The 19,546-nt window shown below is 47.4% G+C and overlaps 1 protein-coding gene across 4 annotated transcripts in view; it reads right to left on the bottom strand.

Moving 5' to 3' along the window:
- Nucleotides 1-19,546, bottom strand: part of CSMD2 (CUB and Sushi multiple domains 2) — a 689,612-nt gene that overhangs the window by 131,479 nt on the left and 538,587 nt on the right. For all 4 annotated transcript variants that reach the window (XM_027537925.1, XM_027537922.1, XM_027537923.1 and 1 more), the window contains 4 exons: nt 18,778-18,916; nt 14,656-14,843; nt 3,486-3,680; nt 2,239-2,355 (listed from right to left, as the gene is read on the bottom strand). In XM_027537925.1, the coding sequence (XP_027393726.1) occupies nt 2,239-2,355; nt 3,486-3,680; nt 14,656-14,843; nt 18,778-18,916 (639 nt within the window). The remainder of the gene's footprint in view (nt 1-2,238; nt 2,356-3,485; nt 3,681-14,655; nt 14,844-18,777; nt 18,917-19,546) is intronic.

Here is a 19,546-nt window from a genome sequence, read left to right as displayed (position 1 = left end):
CAACTGCATTGGTTAGGCAAACCTCTCTACCTCATTTCCCTCTGGCAGATCCAAGGGAAGAGGCAAAGTGATTTTTCTGAAGCTCCTACTATGTGCCAGGTACCATGCTTGCAATGCATACGATCTTCTTGAATCCTGACTCTTGCAGATACCCGATTTTAAACAAAGGAACTGAAGCTCATAGGTTAAGCGAGTTCCACAAGGCCAGCTAGCTCATGGGAGGGGGCTGAAAAGCTGGTGGACCGTGGCCTGAGGAGCCTCTTTTCAGGTAAGACTTAAGGACTCTGCCATTTGATGGCTAATACAGGCTCTTTCCTCAACGTCAAATCTCTGCCAGTCACTGCTGGAGGGGTGGGGTTGCTGACACTGTGGGGTCATGGGGGGCACAGCTCCATTTCAGACCCTGGTAAATTCTGCTGGCACTTATCTCCCAGTTGGCCAGGTGCATCTGAGAGCAAGTACCAGGGTGGGTCTTTCTTTATTTTGGTTCAAGCCTTGAGCATGTAGGAAGTCAGGTGTGCGTGCACATGTGTGTTTGTGTGTGTTGCATGTTGGAGCGGGGAGGGACTTGGGCCATGGAATTGACTTCCTGGGGGAAAGAAAGGCATTTGCAATGATGAGTATAGCGGTGAGTGGTGTTAGAGACTCTGAGCTCTCAACTCACGGGCAGAGGAGCAAGAGGGAAAGCCTGTTTCAGCATCCTGAAGATGGACACTGAGGAAAGGGGTGATGGCAGAAGTATTTCCATGCTCTCTCCTATGGAGGTGAACCGGATGGGCAAGGTTCACACACTGTGCATTCTAGTGGGAAGAGGCAGTCCAAAATGAAAATAACAACTCTTAAGCAAATAGATAAACAAGATAATTTCAGAGAGCATTGAATTTTAGAGGAAATGGGGAAAAAAATGACAGAGCAAGGCAAGCCACTTTAGATAGGGGATGAAAGAAGGACTCAGGCTTGGGACAAATATTTCAGACCCAAGATAAAAATCTGCACTTCATCCCTGGGCTTAGCATCACTAACAAAGAGAAGATGCTCAGGACAGGTCATGACCCTGCCTAGAACCAGCTCTTCAGGTGCAGGTTTCAGCTCAGGGAGACTGCTCAGCCTGGGGCTGGGTGCCTACAAGGGCATCAGCTCTTCATTTCTAGAGAAATTAAGTATACTCTGCATGCCCGCCTGTTAGGGACTAGGCACTGGGTGGCAGGTGGGATTGGAGAACCTTCCAGTACTTTCCTAGCTCTGATTCCACAAGTCACAAGCTCCTGCCACACTAGTGTGTTGGGGAGCGGGTGTGCACACACACAAATGTGCAGGTGCTGGCATGGAGCTGGTGGTGCCAGATGGTGGGAGCTGTGAGTAGATGAGGCTGGGAGTTTACAGAGGGCAGAAAACACATCTGTCTCAGCTCTGCAGCTCTGGTTCCCAGAAGAGTGTGAGGTCCCTAGGAGGTGTTAAATTAGTGTTTAGTGAATGATCAGCCTTGCCCCATGCTTACTCCATCCCGTCTCTTGGGAGTAAGCAGCCAGTTCTCTGCGGGCTGCCCCCTCTCTCTTGTAGATGGTCAGGACATACAGATGCCCTTTACCCTACCAATTCCAACCGTGTTTAGAAACAGTTGTTCCTCTTCCGACAAGCAGATTCAGGGAGAAAGCAGTCCAGCTGGTCACTGATTGCCCAGGTACAACCAGCTTGTGCCCCTCAAGAACTTCCTGAATCCTCCAGGGCTGTTGGACTCCTAACTAGCCCACTGCCAACCAGGTGACAAGCCTGGCTTCTTTCTGCCTGGGTCTCTTGGAATCTGGAGGCTCCTCTACCTTCCCAGGGCACTGACCCACTCCTCCATTTTTTTTCTTGCTCATCCTACCAATGATAACGTGGCACCCAGTTTCCTCCCCTGTACTTTCAAGCCCAGCTCCATCCCACTCCTTCATTTCTTCCTGCCCTGCTGCCACTCTCTCCTGGGTTTCCAGGCAGCCTGGGTCTGCAGCACCTCTATTCATACCCGGGCTGTGCTAGGGAGGCCTGGGTGTACCTCCCTTCTCTCTGTCTTGGCTGGTTCCTCTCTTATCACCCCACCCCTTGGTTCCAGTGGGTCTCACTACCCCCTTCAGACTGCTCCGTTCATTTCCCAATAGGAGCCATACAGTTGAGAGTGGGATTGGGATGCAATTGGGAAGCGCTTGAGGATTGGAAGCAGTTGGAAAACATAAACAAACACACAAAACAAATCCATACCATAGTCCTTGGGCACGGTGACAAAATACAGGCAGATCTGTCCACTGGTGTAGTTCTGAGGGTAGTTGGGGGACAAGACCACTCCATCTGAACCCACATACTGTCCCCCACAGGGGGCTGAAAGAGAAATCAGGTAGAGGCCAGGTGACCTTGGGGGCCTCTCACCAGCTGTCTGCCTCTGTTCTGCTCACTCCCAGCCTAAGCTTCTGGCCTGGTGGGGATGCTCTGTGGAGGAGCCATTAATGTGGAGGAGGGAGTTCTGGGAACATTGCCTGGTCCTGCCCAAGCACATCCATCTCTGGCCTGGCACATGGCCTGAAACCCACCCTGATGCTATCAAGGGCCCTCCTGTGTGCCTGCCAGTCCTTGCCCTCTAACCAGTGATGCTGGCAATGGCCCCTGGAGGCCCAGCCTCGGGGAGCTCTTCAGGAACCTCTGCTGCTACCAGTGGGACCTGGACATGGTCTGCTGCCCCTCGGTTGACTTCTGGGTCTGGGCAGTCAGTGTCTGCGTGGCTAAGGAGTGGAGGCTTCCCCGAAATAGCCAACTGGGGACAGACAGCTCACGTGACCCAGCCATGGTGCCCACTCCCACAAGGGGTGGACCGCAGAGCCAGCCCTTCTCACCTGGGTGAGGGGCCTTCTTATCGTTTCAGTTTAAGTGGCTGCCATGCCCCCAACGTTCTGGCACTCCATCCGCTCCCTCTCATCAGGGTCCCATGGCTAACCCAGATGCCCATGGAATTAGCCCACCCCAGTGGCCTTAGTTCTAACCATATGAACTCGCAGGGGTTTTCCCTAGGACAGGGAACCATCTCAGGGTCATTTTTAAACTCCCCTTCCCTGGTGTCTCAGACAGTAAAGAATCTGCCTGCAATGCAGAAGAGCCGGGTTCAATCCCTGGGTTGGGAAGATCCCCTGGAGAAGGAAATGGCAATCCACTCCATTATTCTTGCCTGGGAAATCCTATGGATAGAGGAGCCTGGCAGGCTACAGTCCATGGGGTTGCAAAGACTTGGACACGACTGAGCGACTAAGCACAGCACAAGGACACTGTGTGATCTGAGAGGGATGCCACGTCGACAGGGACTGGTACACCTGGTGAATTGCCAGCCTTTCTCATTCACAGTGAGCCCAGGGAGCCCTCCTGTGAGGACCATGTCCCGCCTGCCCCTTCCCCTAGCCCCTGGCCCCTTCCGCCTCTCTGTGCGTCCTCGCTGCCTCTGCCCCAGCCCCACGTTCCTCCACCTGTGCACACTGGTCGGGGGTGGTTCCACACTGGCTTCCCATCAGGCCCCAGAATGCAGCTCAGGGTTGAGGAGCCCTCCACCTCGTAGCCCCCATGGCAGTAGTAGGTGATGGAGGAGCCCAGCTTCAGGTCAGACCCCACTCGCGTGCCGTTCTTGATGGAACCGGGATCGAAACACGACTCCCGTGGGTTTTCTGGAAAAAAGAAAAATAAACACATATACGCAGAGAGCTGGCTCATCAGTGGCCTAATTCCAGGGCACAGCACCTGTGGGGAGACCCTGACACTGATTAGCTATGGAGGATATGGGGATTGGGGACTGACAGGTCTATTCAGGTCTGGAAACCTCTCTAAATTTGGTTAAAAACTGGGACTGCAGAGTGAAATAATGCCATTTGCAGCAACATGTATAGACCTAGAGATGATCATACTAAGAAAAGTAATTCATACAAAGATAAAGACCACACATATCACTAAGGTGTCAAATCTAAAAAGTGATGCAAATACACTTATTTACAAAACAGACCCACAGACTTTGAAAACAAATTTATGGTTACCAAAGGGGAGGAGTTGTGGGGGAGGGATAAATGAGGAGTTTGGGATAACAGATACCACTGCAACTAAAACAAGGGAATGGCAGCCCACTCCAGTGTCCTTGTCTGGAGAATCTCCATGGACACAGGAGCCTGGCGGGCTGCAGTCCATGGGGTCGTAGAGTCGGAAATGATGAACGACTAAGCACACTGCAGAGCACAGGGGACTCTACTCGATATTCTGTAATAACCTACAGGGGAAAAGAATCTGAGAAGAATGGGTGTATGTATATGCGTATCTATCAGTTTGCTGTTCATCTGAAACCAAGACATACTGTAAAATCAACTGTGTGCCTGCTTAGTCGCTTCAGTCATGTAGGATTCTTTGCAACCCTATGGATTGTAGCCCACCAGTCTCCTCTGTCCATGGGATTCTCCAGGCAAGAATACTGGAGTGGGTTGCCATGCTCACCTCCAGGAGATCTTCCTGACCCAGGGATCAAACCCACGTCTCTTATGTCTCCTGCAATGGCAGGTGGGTTCTTTACCATTAGCACCACCTGGGAAGCCCATAAATCAACTATATTCCAATATAAAATAAAAATTAAATTAAAAATTTAAAAGAAAGTAGGGCTAGAAGTCCTTTTGAAGAGTGAAATCTCCCTTCTTCTCTCCACTTTCTTGCCCTGACCCTCCAAGGAGGGAGTTCCGGCCGCACTTCCAAGGCCCTCTCACCCCTGACTCACTGCTCTTGAGGCACACGCTGCTCTGACTGATGAGAACTGACATGCCGTGGTTCATATCTCAGTTGTGACCAGGTCACGTTGGTGAAGGTCAGTACTTGGGCACAGTCCATCCCTTTGCTCAGCTTTGAGCCTTCACCCTCAGCATGGAGCCTCCTGGTTTCTAGAAGCTTGCATTTGTGCCCTGATGATGGGATGGCCCTGTTCATTGTCTCTGCCTAGAGCTTAGGGTGGAGCAGTTCCAGACACACTGCTAAGTTTGAACTCAAGTGGGATCCAGAAAATGGTCCCTTGCCTAACAGAGGACCCCTCATGTGCCCTGTGTTGTATCATCTTGACCCCCACATCAAATCTGTTCTTCCCCAAAGCTTAGTGTCTCTGGCCAGAATGCAACTGATACTGGGTGACCCATTTGTGAATTGCAAAGATACAGGGAAACATCACCAAGTCTTATACTTCATCTTTTCTTTTATAAATTCACAGTGGGTCAAATATTATTTTAAGTTCAGAAAACTTAAGTAACTTGGAACCAAGTTCACATAGCTCATATGAGGCGGAAAAAGCTGTGGCACCCAAAATTCATTCCTCCCACCTGATCCTTTTAAGTAACGGAACCCAGGGTTTACCCAGAATATCAAGGCACCAGCTAAGATCTATACCTTCCAGCCTCCCAGGCAGCTAGATCTGGTTAAAGAGTAGTAAACACAGTCAGGACAGATCACTGCCTTCCGAATCACTCAGAGTAAAAGCCCCAGTCCTTACAAGTCTCCAAGGTCCTGCACATCCTGCCCCAATCGGCCCTCTGTGACCCTGATCCCTACTGTCCCTTTGCTAACTTTGGTCCGATCACATTGGTCTCTGTGTGCATTCTCCCATCCTCATGGCTCCCTTGTCACTTCTTGCAGGACTTAGCTCAATATCGCCTTCTCAGTGACACTTCTCTGACCAACTCTTCTTTTTAATTTAAAAAAATTTAAAAATTTTGTGGCTGCGCCACATGACATAAAGGTTTGAACCCACATCCCTTGCACTGGAAGCACAGAGTCTTAACCACTGGACTGCCAAGGAAGTCCCCTGGCCAGCTCTTTAAAATTGTGATATTCCTCTCCCCAGCACTCCCCATCACCCTTCACTGCTTTATTCTCTGCACTTCTCTGCTTTATTCTCAATACTATCTCATACACCATATAGTTACCTAATTTCTTTCTATCTCCCTCCACTAGAATGTAGGTTCCAGGAAGGCAGTTTTCCAGTTTTGTTCACTGCTGTAGTCCAGTGCCTGGCATATGATAGGCACTCAATAAATATTTCTTAAGTGGAGAAAACTCTTGAGAGTCCCTTGGACAGAAAGGAGATCAAATCAGTCAATCCTAAAGGAAATCAACCATGAATATTCATTGCAAGGACTGATGCTAAGCTGAAGCTCCAATACTTTGGCTACCTGATGTGAACAGCTGCCTTTTTGGGAAAGACCCTGATGCTGGGAAAGACTGAGGGCAGGAGGAGAAGGGAGTGACAGAGGATGAGATGGTTGGATGGCATCACTGACTCAATAGACATGAGTTTGAGCATCTCTGGGAGATAATGAAGGACAGGGAAGCCTGGTGTGCTGCAGTCCATGGGGTCGCAAAGAGTTGGACATGACTTAGCAACTGAACAACAAAGTGGATACATGTGGGACTTCTGGAAAGACTGCTGAAGGGAAGGCAACTCAGCTGAGAGAATATTCATCGACCCTTCCTTCTTTCTTCCATTCCTCCTTCCCACAGTTTGGAACTCAGATGTGGTGGATGGACCTCCAGTCGCCACCTTGGATCCTGAGATAACCTGGAGGACGGGAGCCATGTAGCCATGATACAGCAGAAAGACACAAGGAACCTAGATGGAGACACTTCAACAGCTTTGGGTGAAAATCTTCAGATTTCTTTCACAGAAGAAGAATAGACTTCTAAACAACTGCGCTTCTGGGTAACTGCCACACTGGCATCCCCAGCTGGATATGACTGCCCAGAACATTACTCTATGTCAGAGAGTCCTTTCCTCCTTTCTGTGTGTGGCAAATTCCTACACTTTTCAATGTCATGCTCTCCTGAGAAAATGTCCTGAATGTTGCCTTCTTTCTGGCAGAATTTCATTTTTCTTTTCTTGATTATCTTGGTAGGTCAGGTAAGTGCATTTCTTTCCAGTGGATTCTGAACTCCTAAAGGACAGGGATCCATCATCTATTCTTCTCATAACCCTGGCAACTAGCACAGAACTTGGCACTAGGGCTGACTCTATTTGGCACGTGAGAGGGCTTAATAAATGGATGCTGAGTTGATTGGCTGAACACCTCTAGACTTAGAAAATCAACATCAATGAGCCAACTACAGACTCTGTTCTATCACTGCTCACATGTCAGAGCAAGAAGAACTCATCATTTCAAGCACTGTCACATTAATAATAACGACAAGGCTAATGATAATGACGATAGCTTCTTACACAGGAATATCGTTTTGTAATTTTCAAAGCACTTTCCAATCTGTTATCCTGCTTGTACCTCACAATACCCTCTGCAGTAGGGAGGGTCAGGTATGCTTCTGTTCCGGTTATAGATGAGGAATGTGGTGATCAGAGAGGCTAAATGAGTTTTCCAAGCCATTCAACTATTAAGAGGTAGAGTTAATACCAAACTCAGGTCTTCAGGCTGCCAAACCAGAGCTCAGCTGTGAATGATAAAACGAAATGACTAAAACATTATGATGATAATAACAAATAAGCCCCAAGCCATCCAAAATGAGAAAATTAAAAGAACCAGATTCTTTTTGTCCGAATAGATAAGGCCTGTTTCCAAATGCAGCAACAGCAAAATATTGAAAAATGACAACCCAAACAGTAAGGAATTGGTTTAACAAAGTTGGATTAGAGCCATCCACTGAAATGTAAGCAACCTTTGGAAAGACTAGCAATTGCTTCTTGGCCTTTTGGCTAAGATCAAGTAGAAAGAATAGCAAAAGTCTTTGAATACTGATATGGAAGGGCACCCAAGATCTATTGTTGTGCAAAACCCAAAACAAAGCTCAAAAAAGAAAACCCAATCCATATTACAGATTATATACAGTGTGATCCCCATTCATATAGACAGGGATCTGCAAACTGCAGTTCACTGACTCGCTACTGCCTGTTTTTGTAAATAAAGTTTTATTGGAACACAGCCACGCCCATTTGTTTACATATTGTCTATGACTGTTTTAGCATTATAACAGCAGAACTGATAGTAGCAGAGACCATCTGGCATGCTAAACCTAAAATATTTACTCTCTGGTCCTTTACAGAAAAGTTTGCTGACCTCTGGTATAGAATTTATATTACTTTCTCTCTATATATATGTATATATATAAAATATCTGGAATGAGATAACAAGCCATTTATACTGGTACTTTAGGGAATGGAAGTATTGGGAGATGTTAAGTTTTTAGAGCATATCTTAAATGCTTCTGTATTAGTTGAATTTTTCTAATAAACGTGTTACTTTTCTTATATATTTATTTTTGTAGAGCATCTTACTTTTATTGTTTTAATTCATTATCCTTTCCACCATAAAACTATACATCAATGTGTTCTTCTGTTAGTCATAAAATGGCATTAAGGGCACATAATCCAGATAGAATCTCTGAAAAACAAAATTATTCTAATTTTAATGATTATTCCAAATAAGATTCTAAAAGAGAGCATACATTATTTTATTTTCCAGAAATATGACATTGCTGGATCAAAAAGTTAGAAGGAGAACATATTGTACACATGATGCCTCTCCTTTCTGACTTGGAAAAGGTATAGAAATATTCAATGTATTAAAGACATCAATATTAGTTAATGATGATATGATAGTAGATTATCAGTGAGCTCTGATTCCAAAATCAGTAATTTCTGTCTTCTCTTTTAAATATTTTATTTGTCTTGCTATCCAGTGTTAGAATAGTTATAAGGAATACTGTATTCATTATTTGAAAAATGTTTACACTTAGAAAAATCTGAAGAAAAACATGTGTTAAGTTGAAAGTAAGCATAAATGAAGAGATCTTGAATTTAGAAAGACTAGGGCAGAGCTGAGTGGGGGGAGCAGATACGGAAATCTGGTAGGAAAATTCAGGCTTAAAGTGTTACTTTTAAGGGCTTGAAAGAGAAAATAGGTACTTTTTAGTAAATTTTGGAAAAGTTGACTCATCCTGGCATTTCCTGAGTTATTTCAGGTTCTCTAACACTTGCTTTGAACTCTTCTTCCCTCTGTCTGAAACCCTCTCCACCCCTGCTCTTACACAGGGGGCTTCTCAACCTTTAGGTCTCTTCTCGGTGAGGCCCTCACCATTCTGAAGCGGGCTCCCCATTTCTCTTTCTTATGGTAGTTTGTTCTTCCCTCACTTCTTATGCTTCTCGCTTCTTGTTTGTCTCCTTATTTATTGTCTGTTTCCTCACCTTCACGTTTCCCTCAAGTTGGGACTGTGACCCTTTTGCTCACCGCTGTATCCTCTGCATACAGCACAGCGCATGTCATGAAGTAGGAGTTTAATAAGCATTTGTTGAGTGAATGAATGGTTTCTAGACATGTGCATGGATGTCCTAGCCTGTCCTGGCCCAAGAGGAAACCACCACACCTGCTGGAAGATGAGAATAAAGGTCCCTCCCAACCACCTTATTGGTTTTTCTGGTCTGGAAAAAGACACAAAACCTCCCTGGGACTCGTTTTTCAAAACTGTGTTCAAAAGACAGGATTCTCATTCCCTCTACATCCTTCTAGCAGACGGAGAAACTACCCAGGAGGCTGCATTCAGGTAAGAAGTGCACCAGAGCGTGGGGTAATAGAGATACACAGCTGACATGACTGCATTCAGAGTCATCTCTTAGAAGGGCTGCCCAGAGATGACCAAGACAGCACAGCCACCTTCCGGGAGCAACTGAGCAGAGACACCTACGATCCCACCCCACCCACCCATCTTCACCTTAGATAGGTGGACCTCCAACGTTCCACTGTAGTAGAAATGCCTGTGAGCTTAGGATGTGAACTCCACGGGGCCTGGACTTTGCTTTGTTCCTTGCTCTGTTCTCAGCCTCTGTAGCAGTGTCTAGTACACAGCAGGTGCTCAAAAAATACTCAGTGAGAAAATGAATCAAAATGCCTGATGGTCCCTTGCCTCTTATGCAAAAGTTTAATCCTATGATACCGCTCAGGGGACCGCTGACTTAAACTTGTCAATCTGGTGGTTCCTTTGGGATTGGGAGTTGGGATACAAATCGGGAAGTGATTCAAAGCCAAGAGGGAGGCAGCCCTGCTCTCCTAGGAGAATGGAGAAGCAAAGAAAACTAACCTACAAAGAAAAGTGAATGTGGCAAATACTCAGAAAGGAGCAGGGAGCAGGTCGAGTGGTTCTGGAGACGGAGGAGGACCATCCTCCCATTCAACCTCCGATTCTCCCACCTTGACTGTAATCCCCTTGGGACATCACGCTTCCTGCCCTTGGGGCTCTTATATTTTAAAAAATGTATTCCATTTTGATGCTAAGTGAGAGAGAGTTTTTGTCATCCATATTGTTAAAATACAGTGCTCTTTGGCTTAAATCAGTTCAGCTGTTAGTTTTCTTTTTATAATAAAGTCTTTCTGTCTCAAGTTGGTTTAAGTGTTTTTGTTTTTCACCTTTTTATAATAAATTACTCCTTTTTCTTCTTAATAGTTTCTTCATAGGAACTAAATCATCCCTCACTAAGATGGGACCAAATTGTTTTTGCTTTTCCCTTAGGAAGTTGGCAGGAAATAAGGAAAGACTCCTGGTCTGTTCACCCTGGATCAAAGAGGGGTTGACTTGGGTCAGAGAGTGGTTTTCACTGCGTTAAGCCCAGCTGAGTTTGGCAACCTCTCTTGAGGTGGATCCTCACACCTCCCAAAGCAGAACCATTGAAACCACAGCTCCATGGAGACCCAGATCCTTAGCATTAGTGGAGCCCCGGATGTCTCTAAAAGACAGGATTCTGCCTTTGGACAGAAGATGGCTTCTAGATAGATGTGGCCAACTATTCTTTTCCTAAAAATCCACACCTGCCTCAATGTGCAAGTCCTCTGTGGGCTACCAACTCAACCTAGGGTGTTCTACGGATTTGCAGAGTGTAGAGTATCTAAATTCTTTGCCAAGGATTGGAGAAGTATACAGGACACACGCATGCACAAATCACAAATATTCATATATTTTAAATATATGTCCCATTCTACCAGGCTAGTTCAATGAACAAAGGTTCTGTCTTCCAGACAAAGGCAGAACAAATGAAATATCTATCACACAGGAGGAGAAAGGCAATGGGATGGAAGAGCAAAGATCAAAGTGTGTGCCAACTACTCTCGAGCCCACTGCCAGGGGCTGTGCTGATTGACCAACCCTCACAACAACCTCTTCATGGAGTACCACCGTCCCTCTCTGACAGACAAGGAGGTGATTCTCAGAGAAGTTAAGTAACTTGTTTAAGGCCATAGAGGTGATAAGTGATGGTGATCTCCCTTATATAGATATTGAACGTGAGGGGATATCATCAAGTTCTTGGGATCCAGTAGCAGAGTAGACCCATTCCAGGAACCCAGGGATATGGAGAAGGAGACCATGGAATCTCCCTGGGTTCCACCAAATGGGCTACCTGTGAAGAGGGCTGGGACACAGTAGAGAGGTGATCCAAATTTGGAGGTGTGTAATCTGAGAAGGAAAGAAGGAAGGTCCAGGTCTCACCAGGTACCTCCCACCCCAAGTAGACACACCCACTTGGCACTTGCACCGCGGATCCTCATAAGGTGGCAGAAGGTGCACTGTGGGCTGTGTCTCTCCCCTTGCCCCTCCCCAGTAATTGGCCCCCTTTGGCTGCTTGGCAGGCTCGGGTGGCAGCTTGGAAGGCCGTATTCCCCAGAGCTTTGTTTTGTATCTGAGGACCCTTCCAGATATGGTCTTAGGCCAACAGCTGAACAGGGAAGGGGCTTCTTTGGGAATGAGGACCTAGAAGTGTGGGTGTAGCACATGGATTTGTAGAGAAGACCTGGGGGAGAGGAGACCACAGCCAGGTTGTCATGACAAGGGGACCAGGGAGGAAGCTGAGGGAGTTTCTACCCTGTAGCCACTGAGCTCAGGGATGATGAAATGCAGTCATCTTATAAGAAGGTTGAAAATGGTGACATTTGGGGTAAAATTTTAGAATCCCTGCCATGTAGAAGACTCAGGTGGGACAAGCTAGATGTTACTCTGATTGTTGCAAAGGCCTGGCTGGGGTGGCTCCAAGTGCCACATTTGTGTGACTTCTAGCTGTGCTGAGCCACTTGACGGAATTTAATAAAAGGTGCAGTTGTGCAAGGTTTATGCGACTGAAGGATCAGGGAGCAGGAAAATTAAGGGTACTGATGAAAGTGTAATTAAAGAAATGAATAATAAAGAGTGAAGATGATGTCACGGCAGGGAGGATGGTGGTGGGCGGAGCAATGGGGGTCCTGGCTGAACCTAAGACATGCCTCCTGCTGGCGCTCCACAACTTGTGACTGCATTTGTTCTGACATCAGCATGTGGCGACTGAAGGCAGGAGGTTTACCAAATGGTGGTTATCGAGAGGAAGACAGGATGGAAGAGAATCCAGGCCAGTCCCATGAGGAAAGACGACCACAGGCAAAACTTCCTCTAACCTGTGCCCCAAGCATCTTTGAGAATTGTATCTGACATATAGCAGGCGACTGAGAGTCATGAGGATTTCGGGAGTCAATGGACGCGAACTGCTCAGGACACTGCTGGCTGTTGGCAGACTACTAAGTTCACCACTATTATGATTCGGATTATTTGTGAGCGCATGTGAACTATTCCCAGGAGTTGCCACAAATATTTAATGAAGGGACACTTTAAAAGGTTGCTGAGGTCCCACATTAAATAAGTGGGGGACGTGAGCCAGGAACTTTTTAAATTTTAACTGGTACTGTGACCCCATTTGTACACACCAGCTCCATTTGTACACACCGGCTGATGAGTCTGGCGGAACTTGGGTTACAGTAGCAATAACAAATTCCATCATCTCCAGATAATCTACAGAGTACTTAGTCCATCCTGGGCACTATCTTCCTACATTTCATTTATATGTATAAAATATCTTTTAATTTAACCTTCTGCAACATAACTATTATGATCACCATTTTATAGCTGGAGAAATGGGTTCCAAGAGATAATATCTAACCAAGTTCACAAATCAAGCAAAAGATGGAGCTAGGATCTGGATAACGGCGCCTGGGATCATTAGAGAAAAAGAAAAGGTCAAACAGAATAATGGAGTAGAAGAAAGTGAAGTGCTCGAGAACCTGGGATATTTCTTCTGCCGCTGCTACAACTGGAATATTACAGAATGTTTGCAAGGTGCCAGGCCCCAGACCTGGGCTTTCATGCATGGATTCATCAAGTGCGTTTCTGTGCTGTAGAAATTATTCTACCATCATTTTGTAGATGCAGAAATAGAGTTTTGGAGAGGTTAAGTAACTTGCTCCGGGCCATACACACTATTGATCCAGGGATTTTTGCAGAAACAAACACCTGTGGCTGGTGATTTGCTATGTAAATGCTGGGAAGGATTGAGGGCAGGAGGAGAATGGGGTGACAAAGGATGAGATGGTTGGATGGCATCATCGACTGAGTGGACATGAGTTTGAGCAAACTCTGGGAGACAGTGAAGGACAGGGAAGACTGGCGTGCTGCAGTTCATGGGGTTGCAAAGGGTCGGACACGACTGAGCAACAGAAGAAGAAGAACAACAAGAAGTGTATATTGAAACACTCCAGTCAATAACATTTGGGTCACAAAAGACATTAATATGTCTCTGGTCAATAAGTCCTTAAGGAGTAAACATGAGCCCTGTACCCAGTTGATCTGATGTCAATGCTCTTGCCCAGGCAGGGACCGAGGCCTGCGTCAGTAAGCAGATTCTTATGCAAACACAGCCATGCCCATCCCTTTCTGATCCATCTTTGGCTGCTTTTGTGCCATAGTGGCATCAGTAGCACGGAGTAACTGTGATATAGACTGCATGGCTCACAAAGCTGAACTATTTACTGTCTGGCCCATCAAGAAAAAAATCTGCTGACCCCGGCTCGACCCCCATATCCTTCAGCTTGCTTTCATTAATCTGAAAGTGGAATGAGAACAAAAGGATGGGATAGCTGGAGGGATGAGAAAATGTGATCAAGGGATGTCATTCTGTACTGACCTACATGGGAGGAGAGTCTGACGGGACCCACATATACGGGTGGCTGAAGCACTTTGCTGGGTGCCTGATATTAACACAACACTGTAAATCAACTGCACTCCAATATAAAATAAAAATTGGATGAAAAAAAGTGTCCGAAAGTGTCCTGTTTATGACAGGGTGCCAGAGGATGGCCAAGGAGTGCCCCTGGGACAGAGATCCAGGCACTGTGACCCCAGGACTCGGGTGGGCCCTGCATTTACCCAGGAGGGTGGGAGGCTTTGGGGTAGAGACAGAGACTGAGCCTCACATCAGAACCCTCAGCAAATGCAGGGGCATGGCCTTGAAGATGCCAGCTGATCGCTTGGGCTGAAGTTATGAGACTGAAGAAGATCTAGATTTGACCTTTGTAGAAAAGGGTGTAAATGGGAGTCATGATGTCAAAACAGAAACGAGGTGCAAGAAGAAAGCGAGGCCCCTTTTCTCCCGGGCCTGGGGCAGCTGGGTGCAAGGGCCCACTCCGAGGGCCACAGAGAGGCAGGGGCTCTGCAGGCAGCAGCAGGCTCCCCGTGACCCCGTCCAACCTTCTCCTCGCCACACTACGCCTCCCCCATCCCTGGCCAGGTGTGGTTGGCCCTGCCCATGTCATCTCTGCCCGCCCCCCTGGCCCTTACCTGTGTAGTCGATGACAAAGCCGGTGTTGCTCACTGAAGCATCGCTGCGGAAGGCGAGGAAGAGACTGTTGCTGCTGCTTTCGATGCGGCCGGGAAGCTGGGAGCCGTAGAAGCTTCCTATGAGGGGGCTGAGAGAGTCCCGTCCGTCGTAGATATGGAGGAAGTCATAGCCAGGCTCCAAGTTAAAGCTGGGGAACAAACACATCCCGACCCCACCCCGCTGAGGTCACATAAAGGCTGGTACCCAGCCTCGGGCTCAACCAAAGGACAGGGTCCCCCACACAGCAAGTCCTCCAGCCCCCAGGCACCCAATCCCTGAGACCTCCTGGCGCCGCCCGACCTCCCAGTGAGAGAGACGATGGACAAGGCAGGCTTGGACAGAGCGCCAGATTCTAGCATCAGGGTCCAGAAAGCTGGAGCCAAAAGCCTAACACCCTCTTTTTTTTTTTAAAAAGAAGGTGTTTTAAAAAATTGAACTATATTTGACATGGCATATAAATTTGAGGGGTACAACATGCTGATTGACTACATTTATATATTGTTATATGATTTCCTTTGTAGTGATAATTAGCACCTCTGTCACATCATATAATTATCGTTTCTTTTTAGCGGTTGGAATAATTAAGATCTAGCCTATTACCAAGTTTGATGATTATAACAACACTGTTGTCTATATTCACTACACTGTGCACAGAAGGGAAAATCAGTTATCAGCTCTACACATCAAGTGGTCAGAACCCACAGAGCAGGCCCAGAAGCCAGGCCTCTTACCTGCCTCTACTATTCTTTACACTGTCCTAAGCTGCACCCGCTTCTCTGAGGGGTGAGAGCCACCCAGGGAGCCATTCACTGGCAGGAAGGGGCTCATTCTCATGAAGGACCCTCGCTTCATTCACTTCCCCCCTCCCCCAGCCAGTTTTCAGCTCACCCCATTCCTGGCTCCCCCACAGGTGTCTCTTTCTAAGAAATCCTGACCTTGGTCTACGAAAAAAAAACAACCCATTTTACAAACCTTCTTAGCTTAGCAAATTGAGCCTTAGAGTTCTTGAGTGTCTGAAATGGCTTGAATGAAAATGAGGGGAAATACCAAGGACCAGCAAGAATGTGGAGCCACTGGAACGCTCACCTCCTGCCGGCTGGGGTGTGAATTGGTTCAACCACTTGCGGAAACTGTCCTGCAGTATCTGCTGGACCTGAACCTATGCTTGCCCTATGCTGCCCCATGCCTGCCCCACAGTGCAGCACTTCCGCTCTTAGGTATACACCCAACAAAGGCGACTGGTGCCAACCAAGGGTGCCAAGATGGAAACCACAGAAGTAAATGGGTTTGCGGAGAACAGTGGTCTGATGCCAACTTGTTCACAACCCAGGGTTGGGATATTTAGATCCTCCACTTGGCTGGACTGAGAACCAAATGGTGCTTCTACCCTTTAAGACATGGCAGAGACAGGAGACCATTTACTCTCTAGGACAAAGGTGGGGATAGAGCTGGCAGAGAGACAGGGGGTCTGGGAGGACTAGACGTGGAGTCACATACGCACTGGGCTCCCTGCTACACAGCGCCCTCTCACACTGCTGGCAGTGCAGGGTCACCCCCCATGGCTGGGTGGTATGGGCTTCTTGCCCCTGTAGTTCAGTTGCTCCACCTGCTCTTTCAAAGGTCACCAAGGGTTTGGGAGTGAGTCAGTTTGGATTCATTTCCAAAAGGCCTCCATCTGCCCTCGTATCTCTGCAACCACGGGGTTTTATCTGAGCACCTGCAGTATGCCGGCCACTGTGCAAGATGCCCAGGACTCAGGCATGTCAGACACCATCCCTTCTTCAAGAAGGTTCTGGATTGGAAGGAAGTGACGGACATGAAGACAACAAAGTCTAAAGTCTGTGCAGGCTAGTGGGAACACAGCACCAGGTTCATCAGGGAGGATGGGAGTGAAGTTTGTGTTGGGGCATTAGAAGATCCTCAGGGATTGGACAAGGAGGAGAAAGGAAGTCACAGTGAGGGGATGAGCAGAAGCAAAGTCACGAAGTGTGAAATAGTCTTGGCAACTGTGAGTAGTTCAGTCTGGCTGGAGCTCAGGGTTAGGACTGCGTTGGGGAACTGAGGGGAGAGGCAGGCCAGGGCCAGATGGTTTGGAATGAAACTCAAAAGACTGGACCAAAAAGAAAAACCCCAAACAACTCCTCCCCACCCCCAAATTAAAACCCAAAACAATGTCTCCCTCTTATAGAAAAGAGGGAGACTTTGAAGTATTAAAAAAACTAGGGATATATCTGTTTCTTTCTTTGCTTTTAAACCGAGGTATAATTTATACATGCTGAAATGATCAGCACTTAAGGATACCACTCCTTCAGTTTTGACACGTGTCTATCAAGACCCAAGGTTTTCACCATCCCCCAAAGTTCCCGGTCGGGGGGGGGCGCCCTTCTCAGTTGATCTTCCCCACCCCCAGAAGATACCATTGAGCTGACTTTTTATCACTGTGGATCAGTTTTGCTGATTCTAAAATTTCATTTAAGTGGAATCATACATTATGAACTCATGTGTCTGTCTTCTGCTGCTCAGTGAGATATTTTGAGACTCATCCACGTTGCTGTATGTGTCAGTAGTTCATTTCCTTTTATTGCCGAGTAGTATATCATTGTGTGTTAAAATGGTAAATGAGGTGCATATTTCAGCGTTTTCCAGTGACAGCATCACTCCGACACGGAGCTAAAGATGAGACTGGCACAGAAGGCAAGATGGAGCAGAGGAACCAGTTAGGAGCCTGTGGCAGTAATCTAGACAGGAAGCAGTAAGGGCATCAACCAAGACAGTAGGTGGGAGGATGGAGAAGAGGGGAAAAGCTAAGGTTAACACAGCTGAAGCTCTATGCCTTGGCCACTAACAGAAGAAGCAGTGAAAATGGACAGTGCGGTCACCCCCGATTTTCAGAATAGAGATCATCTAGGGGGAGAAGCAAGGGGATTAGTTTTGTATGTGTTGTAATCACGAAGCCTGCAGGTATCAGATAGAGACCGTCCAATAGTTGGCTATGGAGCCCGCAGCCCACAAGAGAGTCTGCGTGGGTGGCAGACTAGAGTTCCAGTTTACAAGACGTGAGTGAAGCGTTGGAGTGGATGAGCTTGTCCAGGGAAGAGGTGTGGCATGCAGACAGAGGGGCCTGTGATAGAGCCTGGCAGAGGGCGAGGGGCATGAGAAAGAATCCATGAACTCCCAGAAGAAGCTGGAGAGCCAGAGGGGGTAAGTCCAAAAAGCCAAGGGGAAAATGCAGGGAGGGATAAAGAGAGGCGGTTGGACAAAATGTGGAAAATGCAGTTTGGTTTGGCAGCCAGGAGTGCAGAGGAGTTGCCAGTGGAAGCAAGGAGTCAGAAACTGGATGTCAGTGATTTGAGAGTGAACAAGAGGTGAGGAAAGGAGAGGGAACCAGAGACGATTCTTGTGAAGAGTTTGCTTCTAAAGGAAATCAAGGAGATAGTGTTGGAGCTTGGCGGGGGAGTGGCTAAGAGATTCCTGGGCTGTTCCTAAACTGGAGAGGGTGGTAAGAGAAGCTGGTGAGAGCAGAGGGGGAGAATTCAGAAGAGCAGGGGCAAAACGACCCTGAATTTCTGAATCTTGCCATCCTCAGAGGTTAAAAAAAAAAAGGAGAGACAAACCAAGAATAATAGGTACTTTATAAATTATCATAAGGATTAAATAGGGCTTCCTAGCTGGCTCAGTGGTAAAGAATCTGCCTGTAATGCAGGAGACGTGGATTTGATCCCTGGATTGGGAAGATCCCCTGGAGGAGGAAATGGTAACCCAGTCCAGTACTCTTGCCTGGGAAATCCCATGCACAGAGGAGCCTGGAGGACTGCAGTCCTAAGGGTTTCAAAGAGTCAGACACGACTGAGTGACTGTGCACAGGGATCGCATACGAGGATACTAGGCATGAAGCCGCAGAGCACAGAGCCGGGCACAGGAGATGCTCAAGGAGTGCTGGTGTCTCTCCTCCTCTGGACTCCTTCACCTCCCCTGGAATAGAGTCCTGAGCACAGAGGCCGTATGTATGCTCACCCCGACCCAGGTCTGCACCCCTACCTGCGCTGAGCCCTCCTCCTCCCACCCGGGGGAAAGGTACATACATGTTAAATACCAGGGCGATGACATAGTCTGGCGAGACGGTCACCTTCCAGTCACACTCCTTGCCCGGCGGGTAGGGTTCTGGGTAGTTTGGTGACAGGATGACTCCTGATGGTCCCGTCAGGTCTCCCCCGCAGGGAGCTGAGGAGAGAGGAAGACAAGGGTGAGGCTGTCCCGACACCTGGTCACCTTTCCATCAGCGCTGGTAGAGGAGGGACTGTGTCTGATCGACCTAAGTTAGGACGTGGTTCCAGAGGCTCAGGGGAGGGTGGAGTGCCATGGGGGTGAGGTCTCACGTTAAAGTGATGGAGCTGTTTGGAACTGGAGAGAGGAAGGGCTCGCACAACACTTCAGTGCACTAAATGCCACCGAAATGTTCTTTTTTAATGGTTAATTTTATGTTATAGGGATTTCAGCTCGCTAAGCTATTAAACAACAAAAATAAAAATACCTGGCTCTGTCACTTCCTGGCTGTGTGACCTCAGGGAATTTATCTAACCTTTCTAGACCTCAGTGTCTCTCCTCTTTTGCAGAGGTAACACCTCTTTCATGGAGCGGTTGTAAAGATTTGGGAGATGTCTGTGAAAGCATGTGGCATACTGGACCTCGTCCATGTGTGAAGCCATTACTAGGCTTTCAGACTTATGAAATACTCGGTCTCCTTTCAAGGCGTCAGATCCCATTTCTGGTTGAGCTTTATGGGTTATTTACCACTAATCCCAGCACACTTGATGTCAGGAGGAGCAGAAAACAACCACGTGTGTCTGCCAA

This window comes from Bos indicus x Bos taurus, chromosome 3 (assembly GCF_003369695.1).
Source record: "Bos indicus x Bos taurus breed Angus x Brahman F1 hybrid chromosome 3, Bos_hybrid_MaternalHap_v2.0, whole genome shotgun sequence".
NCBI classification, from domain to species: Eukaryota; Metazoa; Chordata; class Mammalia; order Artiodactyla; family Bovidae; genus Bos; species Bos indicus x Bos taurus.
This window is presented reverse-complemented; position numbering and strand designations above follow the sequence as displayed.